General features: G+C 40.2%; 2 protein-coding genes across 2 annotated transcripts; both read right to left on the bottom strand.

Annotated features, from left to right (window-relative positions):
- Positions 1-1,094: 1,094 nt before the first annotated feature.
- On the bottom strand, positions 1,095-3,278 carry LOC108969889 (alkaline phosphatase-like). Its single transcript, XM_018934875.1, has 3 exons — positions 2,760-3,278; positions 1,682-2,690; positions 1,095-1,581 (listed from the first exon to the last, which is right to left on the bottom strand). The coding sequence occupies exons 1-3, from the start codon at positions 3,171-3,173 to the stop codon at positions 1,403-1,405; spliced, it is 1,602 nt and encodes a 533-aa protein (XP_018790420.1). The 5' UTR covers positions 3,174-3,278; the 3' UTR covers positions 1,095-1,402.
- An 11,637-nt stretch (positions 3,279-14,915) lies between these two features.
- On the bottom strand, positions 14,916-16,956 carry LOC108969927 (alkaline phosphatase-like). Its single transcript, XM_018934946.1, has 4 exons — positions 16,810-16,956; positions 16,411-16,733; positions 15,327-16,344; positions 14,916-15,259 (listed from the first exon to the last, which is right to left on the bottom strand). The coding sequence occupies exons 1-4, from the start codon at positions 16,880-16,882 to the stop codon at positions 15,081-15,083; spliced, it is 1,593 nt and encodes a 530-aa protein (XP_018790491.1). The 5' UTR covers positions 16,883-16,956; the 3' UTR covers positions 14,916-15,080.
- Between the last annotated feature and the right edge of the window lie 1,299 nt (positions 16,957-18,255).

The raw sequence follows: 18,255 nt of genomic DNA, 5'->3' as shown, positions 1-18,255 counted from the left end.
CTTGGTTTTCAATAAATCGATTGTGACATTCGCTGTGTGGCTTGTCGCGCCGTCCTGTTAGAACCGCATATTGTCCAAGTTCATATCATCCAATTCGTGCAAAAAATATTCAGTTATCATTAAGCGGTAGCGATTCCCATTCACATGAAAGTGCCGGTCGTGATCATCACGAGAGAAGAACCTTCCAATGGCGCCGCTGGCCCAAAATCCGCGTCGAACTGTAATTCGGATAATGTGCAAGTTGTTGCTCAGCCCAATTCACGAACATACGACGATTTTGGTGGTCAAGCGGCTTCAGTTCTTTCGTCAATTTGATCTTGTAAGAATGTGGGCCAAGAATCTAAATCCGTGGATTCTAATTTTTTCACTAGACGCTCAATTGTTGTATCTGATTATGACGACCATAAATTGGACGTAGCGCTCTTAAAGTTAAAGACACAGACTCCGAAACTTGGTAGCAAAATTTTTTAATTTTGACTCGTTGTTGGGTCGTTTATATTTCCATGATGAAATGGCAAACCTTACTGAAGAGAAGTGATAAAAGAGCGGGAAAAATATGGCATCGTTTGCTATCCCTATCGCTCTACTTTTGTAGCGATCTTATTGAAAACCCCGTTACTTGACCTACTTCGTTTTGTGAAAAAAATTCTGCGCAAGTTTTATGTACAATCGTATGCACAAATAGTCAAATATGAAGTTGTAGAAATTTAAAGGTCTTCAAAATAGAAATCGTCGATTTGTGTGACGCTGGTGTGTGACATTCGTAACAAGACATATTTTTATTTTCGGAAATGTATTATTACGTAAGACTGGCACATGAATCGCAAAGAAAAACGAAGCTGAACTCGGCTAAGGCGCTTCGTCAGTTAAGACGCCACTGTAGTAGAGGAATGATAACTATATTTGGACTTTTACAAAAACAATCTGAGTACTTAAATAATTATTGCTCATATTTGCTGAGCACTTTGTGTTGATTTATTACAGAAGATAGCGGAATCTTCAGTAAATTTACGCTTGACCTTGGAAAGGTGTCAAGTGGGAAGTGAAATAAATCACCTATATTTGTTTATACCATAATAAAAATTGCAATCAAATTTAAAAGCGGCTTCTGTTTATTTCAGTATTTTCACATTAAAGCTGCAACAATACAAATAGCAAGTACGACGAATCATAAATAATTTTGTAACAAGTGGCTACAATTGACTAAGCACTTTCTTTATTGTTGTTATCACACTCATTTTTTAGGCACACCACAATTTACAATGACCTATATATTATGTTAGTCCATCAAGCTATAAAAAACATTATATTCACATATTTTTTTTATAAGTCACTCTATAACTTAAACACTGTGCATTAATATCTACCAATCCGGTTTTACCCTGTAACGCTAAATGCATTTTCAACTGCACATTTTCGGGCCGTCCCCTATACAACTCGCATAAGCCATCAAATGCGGTAATAGATTTTGTTGCATAACGCCTGAGAAGAGGTGCTCCCAAGGACCTGAAGCGTACACGGACACATCCTCACCTGAATGCGCACCAACTACCTGCTTAATGTAGCTGGGCGCAATGAAGTCTTAAACAGAAAAAACATATTTGGGGCATAAGTGTTTACAAGCAATTGAGGTTATGTAAAATAATTTCCATTAATTGCTAACAGTTTCATCATTTATTACCTGGTTTTCCCATTTTACCCGTCAAATCCATTCTGCTATTATCCGGGTTCAGATATTGGTTTGTTCCAAGTGCATAATTCAATGTCGCATATGGTACACCGTTTATGTCCGTGCCCATATTATTCAAACCCAATATGTTATTACCACGCTCAGGATAACCGGATACGGATAAACCATGCCCATGATCCGCTGTCACAACGATTAATGTTTCCGCTGGATCGGTCATAGAACGCGCCAGCTGTATGGCTTTATCGAACTCTAAAATCTCATCTAAAGCTGTACCGGCTTTATTCTCATGATTACCATAGTCTATAAGGCCACCTTCGATAAAGATGAAATAACCATTCGGTTTTTGATTGAGAAAAGCCAAAGCGACACCGGTCATTTCGGCTAGTGTCGGCTGTTTGTCGTTTGCCACCAAATTATAGTTCATCAATTCGCTATTAAAGAGACCCATAATATTCGATATTCGTGTAATATTGACACGTAACAAGTCGTCACGATTTTTTACGATGACACCATTTGGATGTAGATTCTGCCAGGTTGTTAGTAAATTTCGATTATCTAACCGTTCACCGGGATTACCGAAAGAGTCTATTATCGTCTTCGGCAGAAATTTAGCCATACCACCACCCATAAGCACATCCAAACGCTTGCCCGGCTCTTCTGTGATCAATTGCTGTGCCATATCCGTGCAGACGGATGGATCGATGTCATATGATAATACATCGGCATCGCTTTGCCATTGCCGATTCGCGACATGCGCATAACCACCCGATGGACTGGCGTGCGTTAGTGTTGTGGTAGTGATAAAGCCGGTAGCTTTACCCGCCGCCTGCGCCCAATCATACAGCGACGTCAAATCATTGGTGGGATCCATGCTGGCCGTACAATTGTTATAGTTGACATTTGCATTTACGCCCAGCAACAGTAAATTCGTTTTCACGCCAGTCAAATAAGCGGTCGATGTACACGCTGAATCCGCTACTTGTCCATTGGTACAGTAGGTCTAAAAATTCAGTCCAGAAAAATTGTAAACTAAAAGCAAATATTTAATTTCACAATATTGCCAACTCACTCTGCTCAAACCGCTGTACGGAAACTTCTCAAATGATAATAGCTGTTCTTCACCCAAGTAACCAACACGCTGTCCATGCAAAATCCTTGCCGAAGTAATGGCGGTGATTGGCATGCCGTCACCGAGAAAAAAGATGACATTTTTCGCTTTATTCTTATTCAATGGGGCATTTAGTTTTTTTTCTATCTCGCTATTGGCTTGATCCCTCCAAAATTGCGGATTTAACTCGGCTGTTGGCACCATGCGGTTAGTTTGAGCCAAACCCTCACCCATGACGAAGTTGAAATCCCGGGTCGCGGCAATACTCCGTGGTGGCGGCGGCGCATGGAAGTTAGCCCTAGCTGATGATACTAACTGTATCAGCCACAGCATCGTCCATAACTTGCCTGGCATACTACTGTCTCTGACTAACATTGCAATATTTTTGTATTTAGAAAACCGAAGTCGTAAGTTGCGCGTCCACCGTGTATACCAAACGTCCGCAAAACAAAGTCCAATTCAACTGCCTTCAAAATGCTAAATCGAGCGCCTTTTATCGCTTGCTGCTGGATTGTGTGACCGGCAATGTCATTAGCTAACGGAAAATAATAGAAATTCTCTCCTTATGCAGTTTTACAGTTATGATAGTGCACTTTCGTTACACACTACTTGTTTCATCTATTACATAGTAGGCGCAAATATTTGTCTTGGCATTTGTGGTGTTTTTAATTGTCATCTCAATTCCCGCAAGAGCTCGGCTAAACTATAAATTTCCCAGTGAATGCCCTTCAACGCCGGTTGCTCACGTGCTTTAAAATTAATTTGCATTATCTTGTTTTGTTCATTTGGCTAAACGTGCAAGTTATAAAATAAAAATAACGGCATCTAACTGATTCGTATTTTGACGTAGATAGCAGCGTGTATGTAAAAATAAACTGTAGCTAAAGTTGGTTATATCATGAGATTTATGATGTCACTTTAGCCTGAAGTTTAGTTTGAGAGGGTTCTAAAAGACTCGGATTCTATTTTACATAACTATACTGGATTCCAAAGTTGTTATCTTTCCTAAAGAAAATGATACGCAATAGTATTACTTAAAGTATTGTCTTTAGGAAGCTATAAATGTTCTCATGTTCAATTTCGTCCGTTGCATGCCAAAAGAACCGCATCGGTATAGCGGTCATGAAGGCATCAAACCATTCTTTGATATCTTTTTATCGGAACCGCATTTCAGAGACTCTGCATCGACCGAAACAGATGGTGTTCAGAAAGGGTAAGATCCGGTCTATAAGGCGGATGATAAAACTCTCCAGCTGCTGTTTAACAAATATTTTTTAACCGGTCTTGCGGCATGAAGCCGGACGTAGTAATGATGGAAAATTGTGGGCTTGCGTCTAATCCCAGTTTCCGCACATTTGTCGATAGCACTTCCCGTTAATGACTTCATCTCGTTTTAGCAGCTCATAATACATCATATTTGGTTGTTTGAATGAAAAAGGCGGCGTAGGAGCGACAAACCTGGCAGGCGCCTCACTTAGGCCATCTTTAAGTCCATTATATGTAACCAAAATAGGTCTTGCCCAGCAACTAAGTCAATTTGATAAGTTACCGTTAGTTGGATTATTGAGAGCCGTAGAAGATATTCCGTTTCAGCCGGTTGTAGGTTAGGAATTGCACAGATTTTTTGAAAATGAGATCTTAAGGGTAGGTGCCCTAACTGCAAAAAAGAACTAAACTCCCTTTTGTCTAGAAGTAGAAAGTTTTTGATTTGTACCCGATCCACACTATCCCAAAGTAACTTTGCGGTATGATTTTTGTTCTAAGACCTGAGGTGTTGCTCTAGGGTTCATTGCTTTAAGTAACTCTTACAGGAACTGAGGGCAACTGTCCCATGCGAGCTAACTCTTCCTTCCTTCTATATGACTGGCTACCCAGATGAAGCTGAATGTCCACTAGAAGGTCTATGGGTTTGCTGGTTAGAGCAAAAGCGCATTTGGCACTTTTGTTTTGCCAACAATATTGGCCTAAAAACTAAATTGTAGTCATTTAGTTTGAAGCTATCTTTTGGATATGGATAACTACGAAAGAAGCCCGCTTCTGACTCTATTTCACCCTTTGACCCGTCGATGAATATATGTACATATGTCACTGTGTCGATAACAGAACCAATGGTCCTTTTTTCTCTACTGAGAAATGAAAAGGTTGTGTTTAGTTCGTCTTGGATCTCCTTTTCCTGGCCGAATTACCAATTCACACCAAGTTCCTTAACAAGATGGAGTATAATACCGTGCTTGAAGTGATGCCGAGGCGGGTTTAAGAATTAATAGTAAAAAAAAACTGGTCAAAGATTTTTAGCAAAATGTTCAAGGTGCATCTATTTTTCACAAGTAAGACTCCACAAAATTGATGAAATGAAGTCTTGGTTCTATGTAATTTGAAAAAAATTCGGTACAAAATGAGTTTCCAAGGAATTTAAACTATTCGCAATTAGAGTTTGCTAGGTATAAAGAAGCTCATTATTTCTATGAGATCGCTAGATGAAAGCCAATCAGCTGCACGACAACTTTATAACCAATGAAGTTGTGCAGTTCTTATGACTTGAGAAATATAAGGCTTACAACGAATTGATGGTCATAGCTAAGATACTCCCTCCCGAAAACGACAGCGAGTTTCGCTAATAGCAACTCAAAGTCGAACCACTGCACGAGATGAACTGTATGAAAAGTGAGTGTCTAGGATAAATTTTAGAGGATCCTCCTTACTCAAAACCCATTATAATACAAAAAAAAAAAAAAAAAAATCTTGGAACAATTTAACTTTTACCACAAATTGAAATAGCCAAAAGCATATAAAGAGAAAGCTGTTTGCATGCAACACGATTTCGAAAGAGAGAATAATGCATAGGCAATTTTTTGCACAAAGTGAAATCGCATAACAGTTTAACAGAGCTTTACAAGCAGAAAGCTTTTGCGCTGCATGTGGTATATACAAATCTGTACATATGTATATATGAGTGTTGCTTTGCGGTACACATTCTATCCCTTAAAATGCAATCACCATATGGTGACCATCAGTTGAGGTTTCGGAAGCTTTCCGGCATTCGGACCAACAACACAGGTCAATAATTTCTAATTTCATTTAAGTACCAGCCGAGTGCATGCAGCACACTTAATTCCGGTTGAAATGCCGTTGCAGCTGCTGATTTTCAGCATGTCAGCCGATTTGAGCCGGAAGTGGTGCAGCTCTGGAGCGGAAATGACTATTTTCAAAAGCGCAACGGAGGTATACGTTGGTGGAATAATAAGCAGCTGCGGGTACGAAGGGAAGAAAAGTAATGGAAACGAAATTTTATGATTAGGAGAAAAATTGATAAATGGTTTCTAGTTGTTGTTTTATATGCATACTAATAGATGTCTATTTTCCCATGAACCGCTTCGCTGAAGAAATGCCACTCGGAGAGAGAGCTGTACAGGTTTCTTGAACATTTTGGATGAACGTCAGCTTATCTGGGTACTGAATTCATTGAAAACCTCTAAGTTCCCGGACCTTGTTGGCATCGTATCGGCGCAACTAAAGCATATCGTCAAGACGTCATGAAGCTGCTGGCTGCCGACTACGCGAACTGCCTTAATTTAGGCCATGTTTCAGAGGAATCTAGACTGGCTCCGGTTGTACTGGTTTCTATTGAAAACATTGGAGAGACACAGGGATCTTAAAGGGATATTAAAAGCAAAATACCAGGGGTTTCGTGTCCAGTATGTTTATAGCAAAGGCAGGTCGAAAGGCAAAGGTCGGTCGATACAATGTAATGTTATGGGCGGCTTAGGCGTCAATCCAAGTAAAAGTGAAGAGGTTTCATTTACTAGGAAGTACAAGATCCCTAACGTACTTCTCCTCTCTTTAGGAGATTCACGTCTTCAACCTGTTAATAAGGTGAAATACCAGGGGCTTATCCTTGATATTAATCTTTTATTGAGGCCAAATATGGAAGAGAGAGTAAGGAATTGATCAGTTGTCTTATTGCTGTAGAGGAGCTATAGGAAAAAAGGACTTCTGGGGGTACGAAACCGTAGTCAAACCAATTATGTTCTAGGGTGTATTCATCAAGGCGGCTTACAGAAGGTTTCAAGTCACCGATGCCCAGAGCAGACTTAAATTATGGAGGGACAACCTCTCCAGCCTGTTGAATGGCAGTGAATGCACAACGCCAGGAGAAGGCGATCCCGATTCCCCAATCGATGATGATCCGCTTCTTTGTAAAATATGGTCGGACGAAAGCATGCCCAACGATTGGAATTTAAGTGTGCTATGCCCAATCTTCAAAAAAAGGAGACCCCACAATCTGCGCCAACTACCGTGGGATAAGCCTCCTCAATATCGCATATAAGGTTCTATCGAGCGTATTGTGTGAAAGATTAAAGCCTACCGTCAACAAACTGATTGGACCTTATCAGTGTGGCTTCAGACCTGGAAAAATATTGATATCATCGGCCTCAACACCCGCGCCGTTAGTTCTGGACAAGGAAGCAACACAAATGGGTCTGGCAGCGAACGAGTTCAAGACGAAATATCTTCTGTCATCAAACAAACAGTCGTCGCACTCGCGACTTGGCACTCACGTCACTGTTGACAATCATAGCTTTGAAGTTGTAGATAATTTCGTCTATCTTGGAACCAGCGTAAACGCCACCAACAATGTCAGCCTAGAAATCCAACGCAGGATAACTCTTGCCAACAGGTGCTACTTCTTACTGAGTAGGCAATTGAGAAGCAAAGTCCTCTCTCGGCAAACAAAACCAAACTCTATAAGTCACTCATAATTCCCGTCCTGCTATATGGTGCAGAGGCTTGGACGATGTCAACAACGGATGAGTTGACGTTGCGAGTTTTCGAGAGAAAAGTTCTGCGAAAGATTTATGGTCCTTTGCGCGTTGGCCACGGCGAATATCGCATTCGATGGAACGATGAGCTGTACGAGATATACGATGACATTGACATAGTTCAGCGAATTAAAAGACAGCGGCGACAGAGGAAGAGGAAGACCTCCACTCCGTTGGAAGGACCAAGTGAAGAAGGACCTGTCTTCACTTGGAATATCTAATTGGCGCCACGTAGCGAAAAGAAGAAACGACTGGCGCGCGGTTGTTAACTCGGCTATAATCGCGTAAGCGGTGACTACGCAAGAAGAAGTGTATTCGTCAAGAGGAGTGCACTCAAAAGAATGTTAGATTAAGAAGAATCTCACCTGGATAGCTTAGAGCGCTGGTCCGTTGTGTTACCTAAAAACTTCTATATAATATATTACTCTTACGAATCGACACAGCCTACCAAAAATTTGTGTTGTCCTATAGTATTGCAGTAATATGCACGTAGCGAAGGGTAAGTAAATGAAAGGTCTTCTGGGTTCTACTTCTGGCCTAAAAGATGTGGCAGTCACACAGAAGAGAGTTGTCAAGCTGCTCAGTATACGGGTGGTTCATTGGTCCGGTATTAGAACGCAATATGAAGATCAAACTCGCTCCCATTCTGATGTAGGCGGAGTAAGAGTGCCCGCTCTGGTTAGCTCATTGACTTTTCTGAGAGTATACATCTTTTCCTCTTCTACAGCAATATATAGCAACCGATGCCCTCCAGCCATGATCGTGTAAAGCAGTTTTGACCGATCTGTCTTTGATGTGGGTTTGCAGGGCCTTTAACAGTTTACCCCTTGGTTTTTTTCTCCTAATGTACAGATTCATAAGTCTTTCCATCGTTTTCAACCTGGGCCTGATGTAGGAGCTTTTTCCGGATTCCAGCCCTTAGGAACATAGCACATTCTCACAATCGTTATGCTTTGAATACATATTGGAAATAATTTGGCTTCATTTCTGTTATTTATTTAAATTTGAAGAATTTTTTGTCACTTTGCATTAAACTGGTTGTTTTGGAACTAGTTCACCTGTGGTGTTTTTGGGTCTAGTCCAAAACCAGTCTCAATTAAAGATAATTTTTATATCCTCCATTAATAAATTAAATAAAATTAGTTGCTTTGCATTAAACTAGTTACTTTGGGGTTAGACCGGAACTAGTTATTAATGTAGCCACTACTAATTCTGCAGTAAATTGTATTTCCTACACTATTATTTGCTAAATTTCTTTGTAAATTTTATTTAGTTTGAATTGTGGGTGATTGTTTACAAATATCTACATAGTACCTTTGTATATTAATGTAATATAATATATAGTACATACATATGTATGTATATACATACATATATGCAAACATGCAAACATACAATGTTGGGCAAAAATTTGGCAGTTACAGCTATGCTTGCAGGTGTGACTATTATCTACAACACAAATAAATACATTTCTGCTTTTGAATGCCAACATTTGCATGGCTCAGTGCCAGTTTGTAGGTTGTTTATAAAGTCAAATGTTGCCACCAGTGTGGCTTCGGTGTTAATAAAAGTCAATCAAAAACGCTCTCGGCTGCTAACACACGAGTTGATTGTATTTACATACTGAATATTCACGAAAGTGTGTGTACACGTGATGAATGGAGTGATAGAGCTGTAATTGTGTGTGTGTGTGTGTGTATGAAGAATGAATGCGGTTTCCTGCAGCGGCGAAATATGGTGACTACATCATATCTGTTTATTTACTATATACATATGTGTTTATTTGTATGGCAGTGTGAACATTTGTGGCAACCAATATCGCCCACAGCATATTATCTCTTTTATTTAATTCCCTACGAGGCATGTGGCGTTCCGTGACAGCAGGTGTTGTTGTAAACTACATAATTAGCAGCAAACACACCTGTACTGTTTTTGATTTGTTCATTTTTGATGAAATTTTAAACGTTTCGGTTTCGTCGTAGGCCACCCCAAGGAGTACATGTAATCCCATACGTGAAGGATGAAGTCATGTGGAATGGATTGCCATTCACTTGACCACATAAAGGACCGCAAATTCGGTGTGGGATTCGTGGTGGGAAAGAGACTACTTCGCCGAGTGCTGTCATTCATCCCGGTGGATGAACGTCTAGCCACAATCCGCATTTAAGTGAAGTTCTTCAACTGATTGGACCTTATCAGTGTGGCATTAGAATTGGAAAATCAACCAGATATTCACCATGCCAAATTATCGAAAAGATCTGTGAGAAGAGAACGATACAAATCTCCTTTTGTCGACTTCAAAGGGGCATTTGACAGCACGAAAAGGAGCTGCCTTTATGCCGCGATGTCTGAATTTGGTATCCCCGCAAAACTAATACGGCTATGTAAACTGACGTTGAGCGGCACTTAAAGCTCCGTCAGAATCGGGAAGGACCTCTCCGAGCAGTTCGATACCAAACGAGGTTTCAGACAAGGCAACTGCGTATCGTGCGACTTTTTCAACCTGCTGCTGGAGAAAATAGTTCGAGCTTCAGAACTTATTCGAGCAGGTACAATCTTCTAGAAGATGCCGATAATATTGACATCATTGGCCTCAACGCCCGTGACGTTAGTTCTGCTTTCTCTAGACTAGATAAAGAAACAAAAGAAATGGTCTGGCAGTGCACGAGAACGAGTTGAAATATCTCCTGTCATCAAACAAACAGTTGTCGCTCTCACGACTAAGCTCCCACGTCACAGTTGACAGTCATAACTTCGAAGTCGTAGATAATTTTGTCTATCTTGAAACCAGCATTAGCAGTAACAAAAATGTCAGCCTCGAAATCTAACGCAGAATAACTCTTGTTAACAGGTGCTTGCTTGGACTGAGTAGGCAATTGGGAAGTAAAATCCTCTTCCGACGAACAAAAATCAAACTCTATAAGTCACTCATCGTATCCGTCCTGCTATATGGTGCAGAGGCATGGACGATGACAACAACTGATGAGTCGATGTTGCGAGTTTTCGAAAGAAAGGTTCTGCCAAAAATTTATGTTTCTTTGTGCGTTGGAAACGGCAAATATCGCATTGGATGGAATGAGGATCTGTATGAGATACATTGGTGACATTGACATAGTTTAGCGAATTAAAAGACAGCGGCTACGCGGACATGGCCATGTCGTACGTATGGACAAAAGCACTCCAGTTCTGAAGGTATTAGATGGAGCATCCGCCAGGGGAAGAAGAGGAAGAGGAAGACCTTCACTCCGTTGGAAAGATCAGGTGCTCTAGGAAAATAAACCTTTAAGGATTGGTACGCTAAGTTTCGACGTGGTAAAATAAGCACCGAAGACGGTGAACGCAGTGGATGCCTAAAAGAGGTTGTTACCGATGAAAACACCTAATAAATTCACAAAACAGTTTTGGATGATCATAAAATAGGTTTGTTTGAGATAGCAGGTACTCTAAAGATACCAACGGATCATTCACGAATATTTGGGTATGAGAGAGCTTCGTGCAAAATGGGTGCCGCGTGAGGAGTTGATGATTCGAAGCAATGTTTGGAGATGTTTAAGCGCAAAAAACCTAAGATTTTGTCGATATCAGTTCACTCCGAACTCCACTAGACAGTAAACTGAGTGGACTGTAGACGATGAACCTGCTCTAAATCGTAAAAAACGCAACAGACGAGAATAAATTTCATTGATTACATTGAAAAAGGAAGGTCCATCAAAACTGATTATTTAAGAGCATTATTGGACCGTTTGAAGGACGAAATTCCCGAAAAATGGCCCCATTTGAAGAAAAGCAAGTGCTGTTTCACCAAGACAATACAACGAGACACAAGCGAAAATCCATGAATTGGGTTTCGAAATGCTTTCGCATCCAACGTTTTCTACAGATATGGCCCTCAGCGACTATTTCCTGCTCCCAGATCTCAAAAAAATGATGGCTGCGAAGAAATTTTCTTCGAATGAAGAGGAGATCGCCGAAACTGAGGCCTATTTTGAAGCAGCCAATGACCTATTAAATATTTGCATTAAAATGCGTGAATTCTTTTCTTTTTTTTCAGTCCGGGTCAAATTTAACAGCTTGTCAATTTATATTATTTTGCATTTAAGAAAGTAAGTGGAAGTTGTTATTGAACGTCCTTGGCAAGCAGTCAGTTATCGCCCCACTTGTTTAACATTCAATAGCCGTTGATATGATTTAAACGGAAATATGAAATTTCTTACTTTTTTACATACTTTCAAGCCCACTGCTGACATATAAGGCATGCGTGTATGCATTTTATTTAATTTGATAGCATTTTTATTTGCTCCGACTACGCATGCATCAACTACACCCACACACACATAAACGTATGTAGCTAAGCTTGCCACAAAAAGTCGAACTCGACGTAGAGGGGCAGTTGCTCTACACTCTTCGAGTGCTTGCTTGCATTTGTGTGCGTGTATGTGTGAGTGCATTAAATGCTCATAAAAGCTTCGATTTATGCAAATGTTTTTATTATGGCACTTGGCCACTGTGCAACGGCTATGACCGGTTGAGTAGTCAGGCGAGCGGACATATGGTCTGAGGTTGCGGTTGCATGCTGAAATACATATACTATATGTGTGTATAAATGTGTGTATATATGTGTTTTGGGTTGGTGTTGGTGTTGCTGAAGGTGTTGGTGGCGCTTGCAAAAGAAACAGCAACTGGGTACGAATTTGCGCGCGAATGCGGAAAACTTTTTAAAATCGAAAAGAAAAAAAACAAAAAGAAAAACCAAAGTGAAAAAATGCACACTATTCAATTTTAAATTACACACATATTTAGCTGAAATGTGCCTCCCTTATAGACACGCAGCCAACCGGAAAATTATACAGAAGTGAGTAAATGCTTGGCATTGGCGGCCAAATCCCTGGTTATGCGGACTATGTATAAATTGATGTACATACATACGTAATGCATGTAAGTATTTGCATGTATTATGTTATATACATATATATATTTGTGTAAATGATTTTAGATTTTTCACATTAATGTTGAGCTTGGGATTTGTGATTTCTGCAGCACTTTTGCGTAAATATTGAATTAAAGTAAGCTTATGCAAATCGAATTACAGTTATATTTGGCAGAGTTTGAAAAGGATTGGTAAGCAATAGTTATTTTCGTACTTTGAATTTTACACTTTTGTTATAAAAATTATTTTTAAAAATATTTATGATAATTTTTTTTTATGGTTTCAGCACTCACCTGGACAAAAGTGCTATCACTATCTCAGTTGTTTGCTATTCTTAGGCTTTCACTTACTAAAATAAGCAATGTTATTGCATTATTAAGCCTTTAACATAATTTCTGCTTGGAAACAATGTACGTACAGTGCGGCCTCTGTAAGGAGAATACAAACCAAAAAAAAAAACAGAAATAATTTAATACCAATTTATGTGCTTATACAAAAGGGGGGTAAGAGGTTGTTTTGATCTTTTCACTGGGGGTGTTTTCTTACGTCTCGAGTTCCAAGCTTCTGGCCCCTCACAAGTGAATGCCGCTCAGAGAACTTTCCTCACTTGCGTGAACTTTTACACATGGTATGCCCAAGTATGAGCAATGATTGGATTTTAAGTGTGTTTCGCTCAATCCACAAAATGAGAGACCACACAGTCAATGCCAACTACCATGGGATAAGTCTTCTCAATATCGCATATAAGGTTCTCTCGAGCGTATTGTGTGAAAGACTGAAGCCCACCATCAACAAATTGATTGATCGTTTACATCAGGAAAATTTACAATCGACCAGATATTTACCGTGCATCAAAGCTTGGGAAAGACCCGTTTAAGGAGAATCGACACACACCACCTCTTCGTCGATTTTAAAGCCGACAGCCTATGGCCGCTACGTCTCAATTTTTTATCTTCTCAAAGATAATACGGATTGTAAGCTGACGAAGCTTTTGGTATTGCTCAATGATGAAATTTCTGCTGTCATCAAACAAACTCGCGACTAGGCAACCAAGTCACTGTTGACAGTCATAACTTCGAAGTCGCAGATAATTTCGTCTATCTTGGAACCAGCATTAACAGCAAAAACAACGCCAGTCTCGAAATCCAACGCTAAATAACGCTTGCCAACAGGAGCTACTTCAGACTGAGTAGACAAGTGAGAAATAATGTTCTCTCTCAACGAACAATGCCCAAACTCTATAAGTCCCTCAGTATTCCCATTATGTTATGTGATGCAGACACATAGACGATGACAACATCTGATTAACCGAGGATACGAGTTTTCAAAAGAAAGATTCAGTGGAAGATTTATGGTCCTTTGCGCATTGGCAACGGCGAATACCGCAGTCGACAGAACGATAAATTGTACAAGTTATTCATAGGTAATTGAATTAAGAGACAGTGGCTACGCTGGGTAGGTCAAATCGTCCAAATGGATGAAGACATTCCAGCTCTGAGAGTATTCGACACAGTACCAAGAGAAGCACAGTAAGAGGAAGACCTCAGCGCCATTGGAAAAACCAGATGAAGAAATGCCTGGCTGCACTTGGAATCTCCAATTGGGATCAAACCATGAAAAGGAAGAATGACTGGCGCGCTGTGGACACTCGACAATAAAGAAAAAGTAAGTTGTAACAACCCATTAGCAACTTGTCATGGCGCATGTCTTGGAGTTGCTGCCAATACCACTCCATCCTTGCTCAGCATCAGCTTTATGGTATGGGGTCCAATCGAAATGAAATGTTCATGTCCTGCCAGTTTCTAAGTGAAATGTGACATGACAAAATGGCAAACCTCATTGAACACATTGACAAAATCTGACACAAATCCATAAACGTCACGAGCTGTCAAAATCACGATAAGCATAAATACAGTGAAGATGTATTGACGATATCTTTGTTCGACCCCCAGGGCCGCACAGAGTATGAATGAAACAATTTTATGAAATGAGTTCTGCATATCAAGTGTTTACAGTATTTAAATAAAGCAAGTATAATAAACTTCCCTGTTTTGCATTATGTATGCTTTAAACTTTATCTGACATTTTTTATCAACAACTAAGCGTTTTATAATGGTTCGTCTACGGGAGCTGGGTAGAAAACACGTGTCTGGCGTGAACAAAATACCTAAAATTGCCAATTTTTATGTTAGTTGAAGTGTGAACATATTTTTTTTTATTAGTGTGATAATAATTAAGTTGTTATCTGGTTAACTTGTTATATTCCAAATCTGCTGAACCTGAGATTAAGAAACCCATAAATTATTGTAAAGAAACTCGGTTACTAAAAGATCACTCCAAGAGGCTAACAGTTTATAAATAAAATTAGAATTGATGCAAATTAAAAAGATTTATTTTAGACGAAATAAAATTCCAAAAATAATACTAATTTATTGAATTTTTAGATAACCGGACGAAGTTCTAAGGACGGCACTTCTATTTTCACAATCTACGGACGACTGGGCGATAGCAAATCGGGGACACCAACTCAACGATCTAGTCACAGCACTTAGCGCCATCACCGATACAGGCAGCATATGCCATCAGATGGGGAAGTGTGTTTTGCTGCAAGTGGCCAGTGAAGAGATGAGCATGTGGACCGGAGGCCCAGACACCAACATCATCACCGGCATGATTGCCCATGGAAGACTTGATATAACTTGGGTATAGAAAGTCTATAAGAAAGATTGGCGAGATGATTACACATTCAAATAAGCAAAATAGAAAGATGCCTTGACATACCTGGATCGCCGCCGAATTCTCCGAACAACTCTCTACGATTGCCATGCTCATCCAAGTATTGTTCAGGACCAATAGCATAATTGAGAGTAGCATAGCTAACGCCATTGGAGTCGACACCCATGTTATTCAAACCTAAAATATCATTGCCACGTTCGGGATAACCGGAGATGCTAAGTGGATGGGAGTGATCCGCTGTGACAACGATGAGTGTATCTTTGGGATCTGTCATATTAAGCGCCAACTCCACGGCCTTTGAAAGTTCTAAAGTCTCATCAAGACTGAGGCCAGGCATATTTGCGTGATTACCATAATCGATGAGACCACCCTCAATGAATACGAAGTAACCATTATCGTTCTTACGCAAAAACTTGATTGCCGTTTCGGTCATTTCGGCCAAGGTGGGCTCACTTTCGGTAGCATGATGATGGTAATTCATCAATTTCGATTGGAATATACCCAAAACACTGGTGGTTTTTTCTATATTGATAGCGTTCATCTGTTTGCGACTGCTAACAAAAACGCCACCATCGTGTCGGCGTTGCCATTCAGAGAGCAAATTCTTACCATCCGAACGTTCACCGGGATTACCGAATGGATCGATCATGGTTTTGGGTAAAAATTTACCAATACCACCACCCATTATGAAGTCCAATTTACGTCCCGGTTCTTCGGTAACCAACTGTGTGGCAATATCGATACAATCCGATGTGTAATCGTCGCCAAGGTAGGTGCGTACATCGGTATCACACTCCCACAAACGATTCGAGACGTGCGCGTAACCGCCGCTGGGACTGGCGTGTGTCAACGTGGTTGTAGTGACGAAACCGGTAGACTTACCAGCGGCCTGTGCCCAATCGTAGAGTGATGTAAGATCATTAGCTGGATCCATGGATGATTTACAGTCATTGAAGTTCATATTTGGACTAACACCCAGGAAAAGAATATTTGTCTTAACACCTGTGAGGTAAGCGGTCGAGGTGCATGCCGAATCGGCTACTTGGGCGTTCGTACAGTAAGTCTACGGAGTTATATTATCTGATTAGCACTTAGCAGATGATATATACGACATATCTCTTCTACTCACTCTGCTCAAGCCGGTGTAGGGGAATTTCTCAAAGCTAAGTTGTGACTCCTCACCCGGTTTACCTTCGCGCTGTCCCTTGAGTATACGCGCCGCAGCCACTGTAGTCAGCGGCATGCCATCACCGAGAAAGAAAATCACATTCTTGGCTTTGTTGGTATTTAGCTTGTTGCTTAGGCGTTTCTGCAACTCCTCATTCGCCGAGCGTCGCCAAAAATTGGGATCTAGTTCTTCTTTGGGTACTTTCTCATTGGTTTGCGCCATACCTATACCGGTAAATGCGATACGACTGTTGTCCGAAAATGCATACGGTACGTGCACATCAACTAGACAATTTTATATAATTTTTTTCAAATTAATTTAAGTTAAAATAAATTTTTAGTGCGAGGATCGCAGGCTTACCTGGCGGCTGATTGGCTAGCACCACGCTGGCAATCGCGAGGATGGTGCTCATCCTGATGCTGACGTGCAACATTTTATGGATACTTTTTTTTTTTTAAATTTAGGGTGAAACTTTATCTATGGATCTGGTGGTCAGACTCATTTGATTTTACCGCAAGCACTGATTTCAAGAAAACAGCCTGCTGCTTTTATATTTTCATAAATTAGCATGGGGAATAGCATTGCTGATGCTTGTGAAGCTAAAATCTTGCGCTTATCTTTATGATCTGTTTTTTACTTTCGGTTGAGTTTTTTCTGCATTTGGAAAAACTTAAAATGCCAAAATATATATAGATATGGATATACACACACATATATACACCTACGGAATTCACATCACAGCTTTCGTTTGATTGTTAATCCATACCATGAGTTGTTCAAATATCTTTATACCCTGAACAAGCTATATTTAGTTCGCAATGAAGCTTGTAACTCTTAAGTAGAAGGAAACATCGGATACTCTTATATATATATATATATATATATATACATAAATATATGTAGCAGATCAGCGTAAAGAGCGGATTTTATTTAGCTATGTTCGTTTGTCCGTATGTCTGTCTGCAGTTACGAACTCATCCCTCAGTTTTTGAGATATCGATCTGAAATTTTGCACACAATCCTTTTCTCTCCAAGAAGCTGCTTATTTGTCTGAATCGCCGATACTAACTACCTTAGGGGATTAGCGGATCGACCGATTTCGTTTTAATGAAATATATCCATTGAACTGAGATACCCTTCATATTAAATGATATAATACTCGTATAGTCAGCTTAAAGGGCCACCGGGCAACGAAAATCATTATACATATTTATATTATAAACTTTTCGACCGCTTCATTTATTTTCTCACTCTTTCTTTACTCTCATCGACAGTGGTACTTGTCGTTGCCAATATGCAAAGGAACATAAATCTACCGAAAAAGCTTTCTCCCGAGCACTCTCAAGTCCCACTCAACGGATTACAACACTCAATTATTTTCTCCAGAAGCAGGTTGAAGAAATCGCACGATAGGGAGTCGCCTTGTCTGAAACCTCGTTTGGTATCGAACGGCTCGTAGAGGTCCTTCCCGATTCTGACGGAGCTTTTGGTGTTGCTCAACGCCAGTTTACATAGCCGTATTAATTTTGCGGGGATACCAAATTCAGACATCGCGGCTTAAAAGCAGCTCCTTTTCGCGCAGTCGAAAGCAGCTCTGAAATCGACGAAGAGGTGGTGAGTGTCGATTATCCTTTCACGGGCCTTTTCCAAGATTTGGCGAATGGTGAATGGTGAATATCTGGGCGGTTGTTGATTTTCCAGGTCTGAAGCTACACTGATAAGGTCCAATCAGTTTGTTGACGGTGGGCTTTAATCTTTCACACAATACGCTCGATAGAACCTTATATGCGATATTGAGGAGGCTTA

Source organism: Bactrocera latifrons, unplaced genomic scaffold (assembly GCF_001853355.1).
Source record: "Bactrocera latifrons isolate USDA-ARS-PBARC rearing strain unplaced genomic scaffold, ASM185335v1 scaffold_27, whole genome shotgun sequence".
NCBI classification, from domain to species: Eukaryota; Metazoa; Arthropoda; class Insecta; order Diptera; family Tephritidae; genus Bactrocera; species Bactrocera latifrons.
The sequence above is the reverse complement of the archived record's forward strand: the minus strand, read 5'-3'. Positions and strand labels throughout refer to the sequence as shown.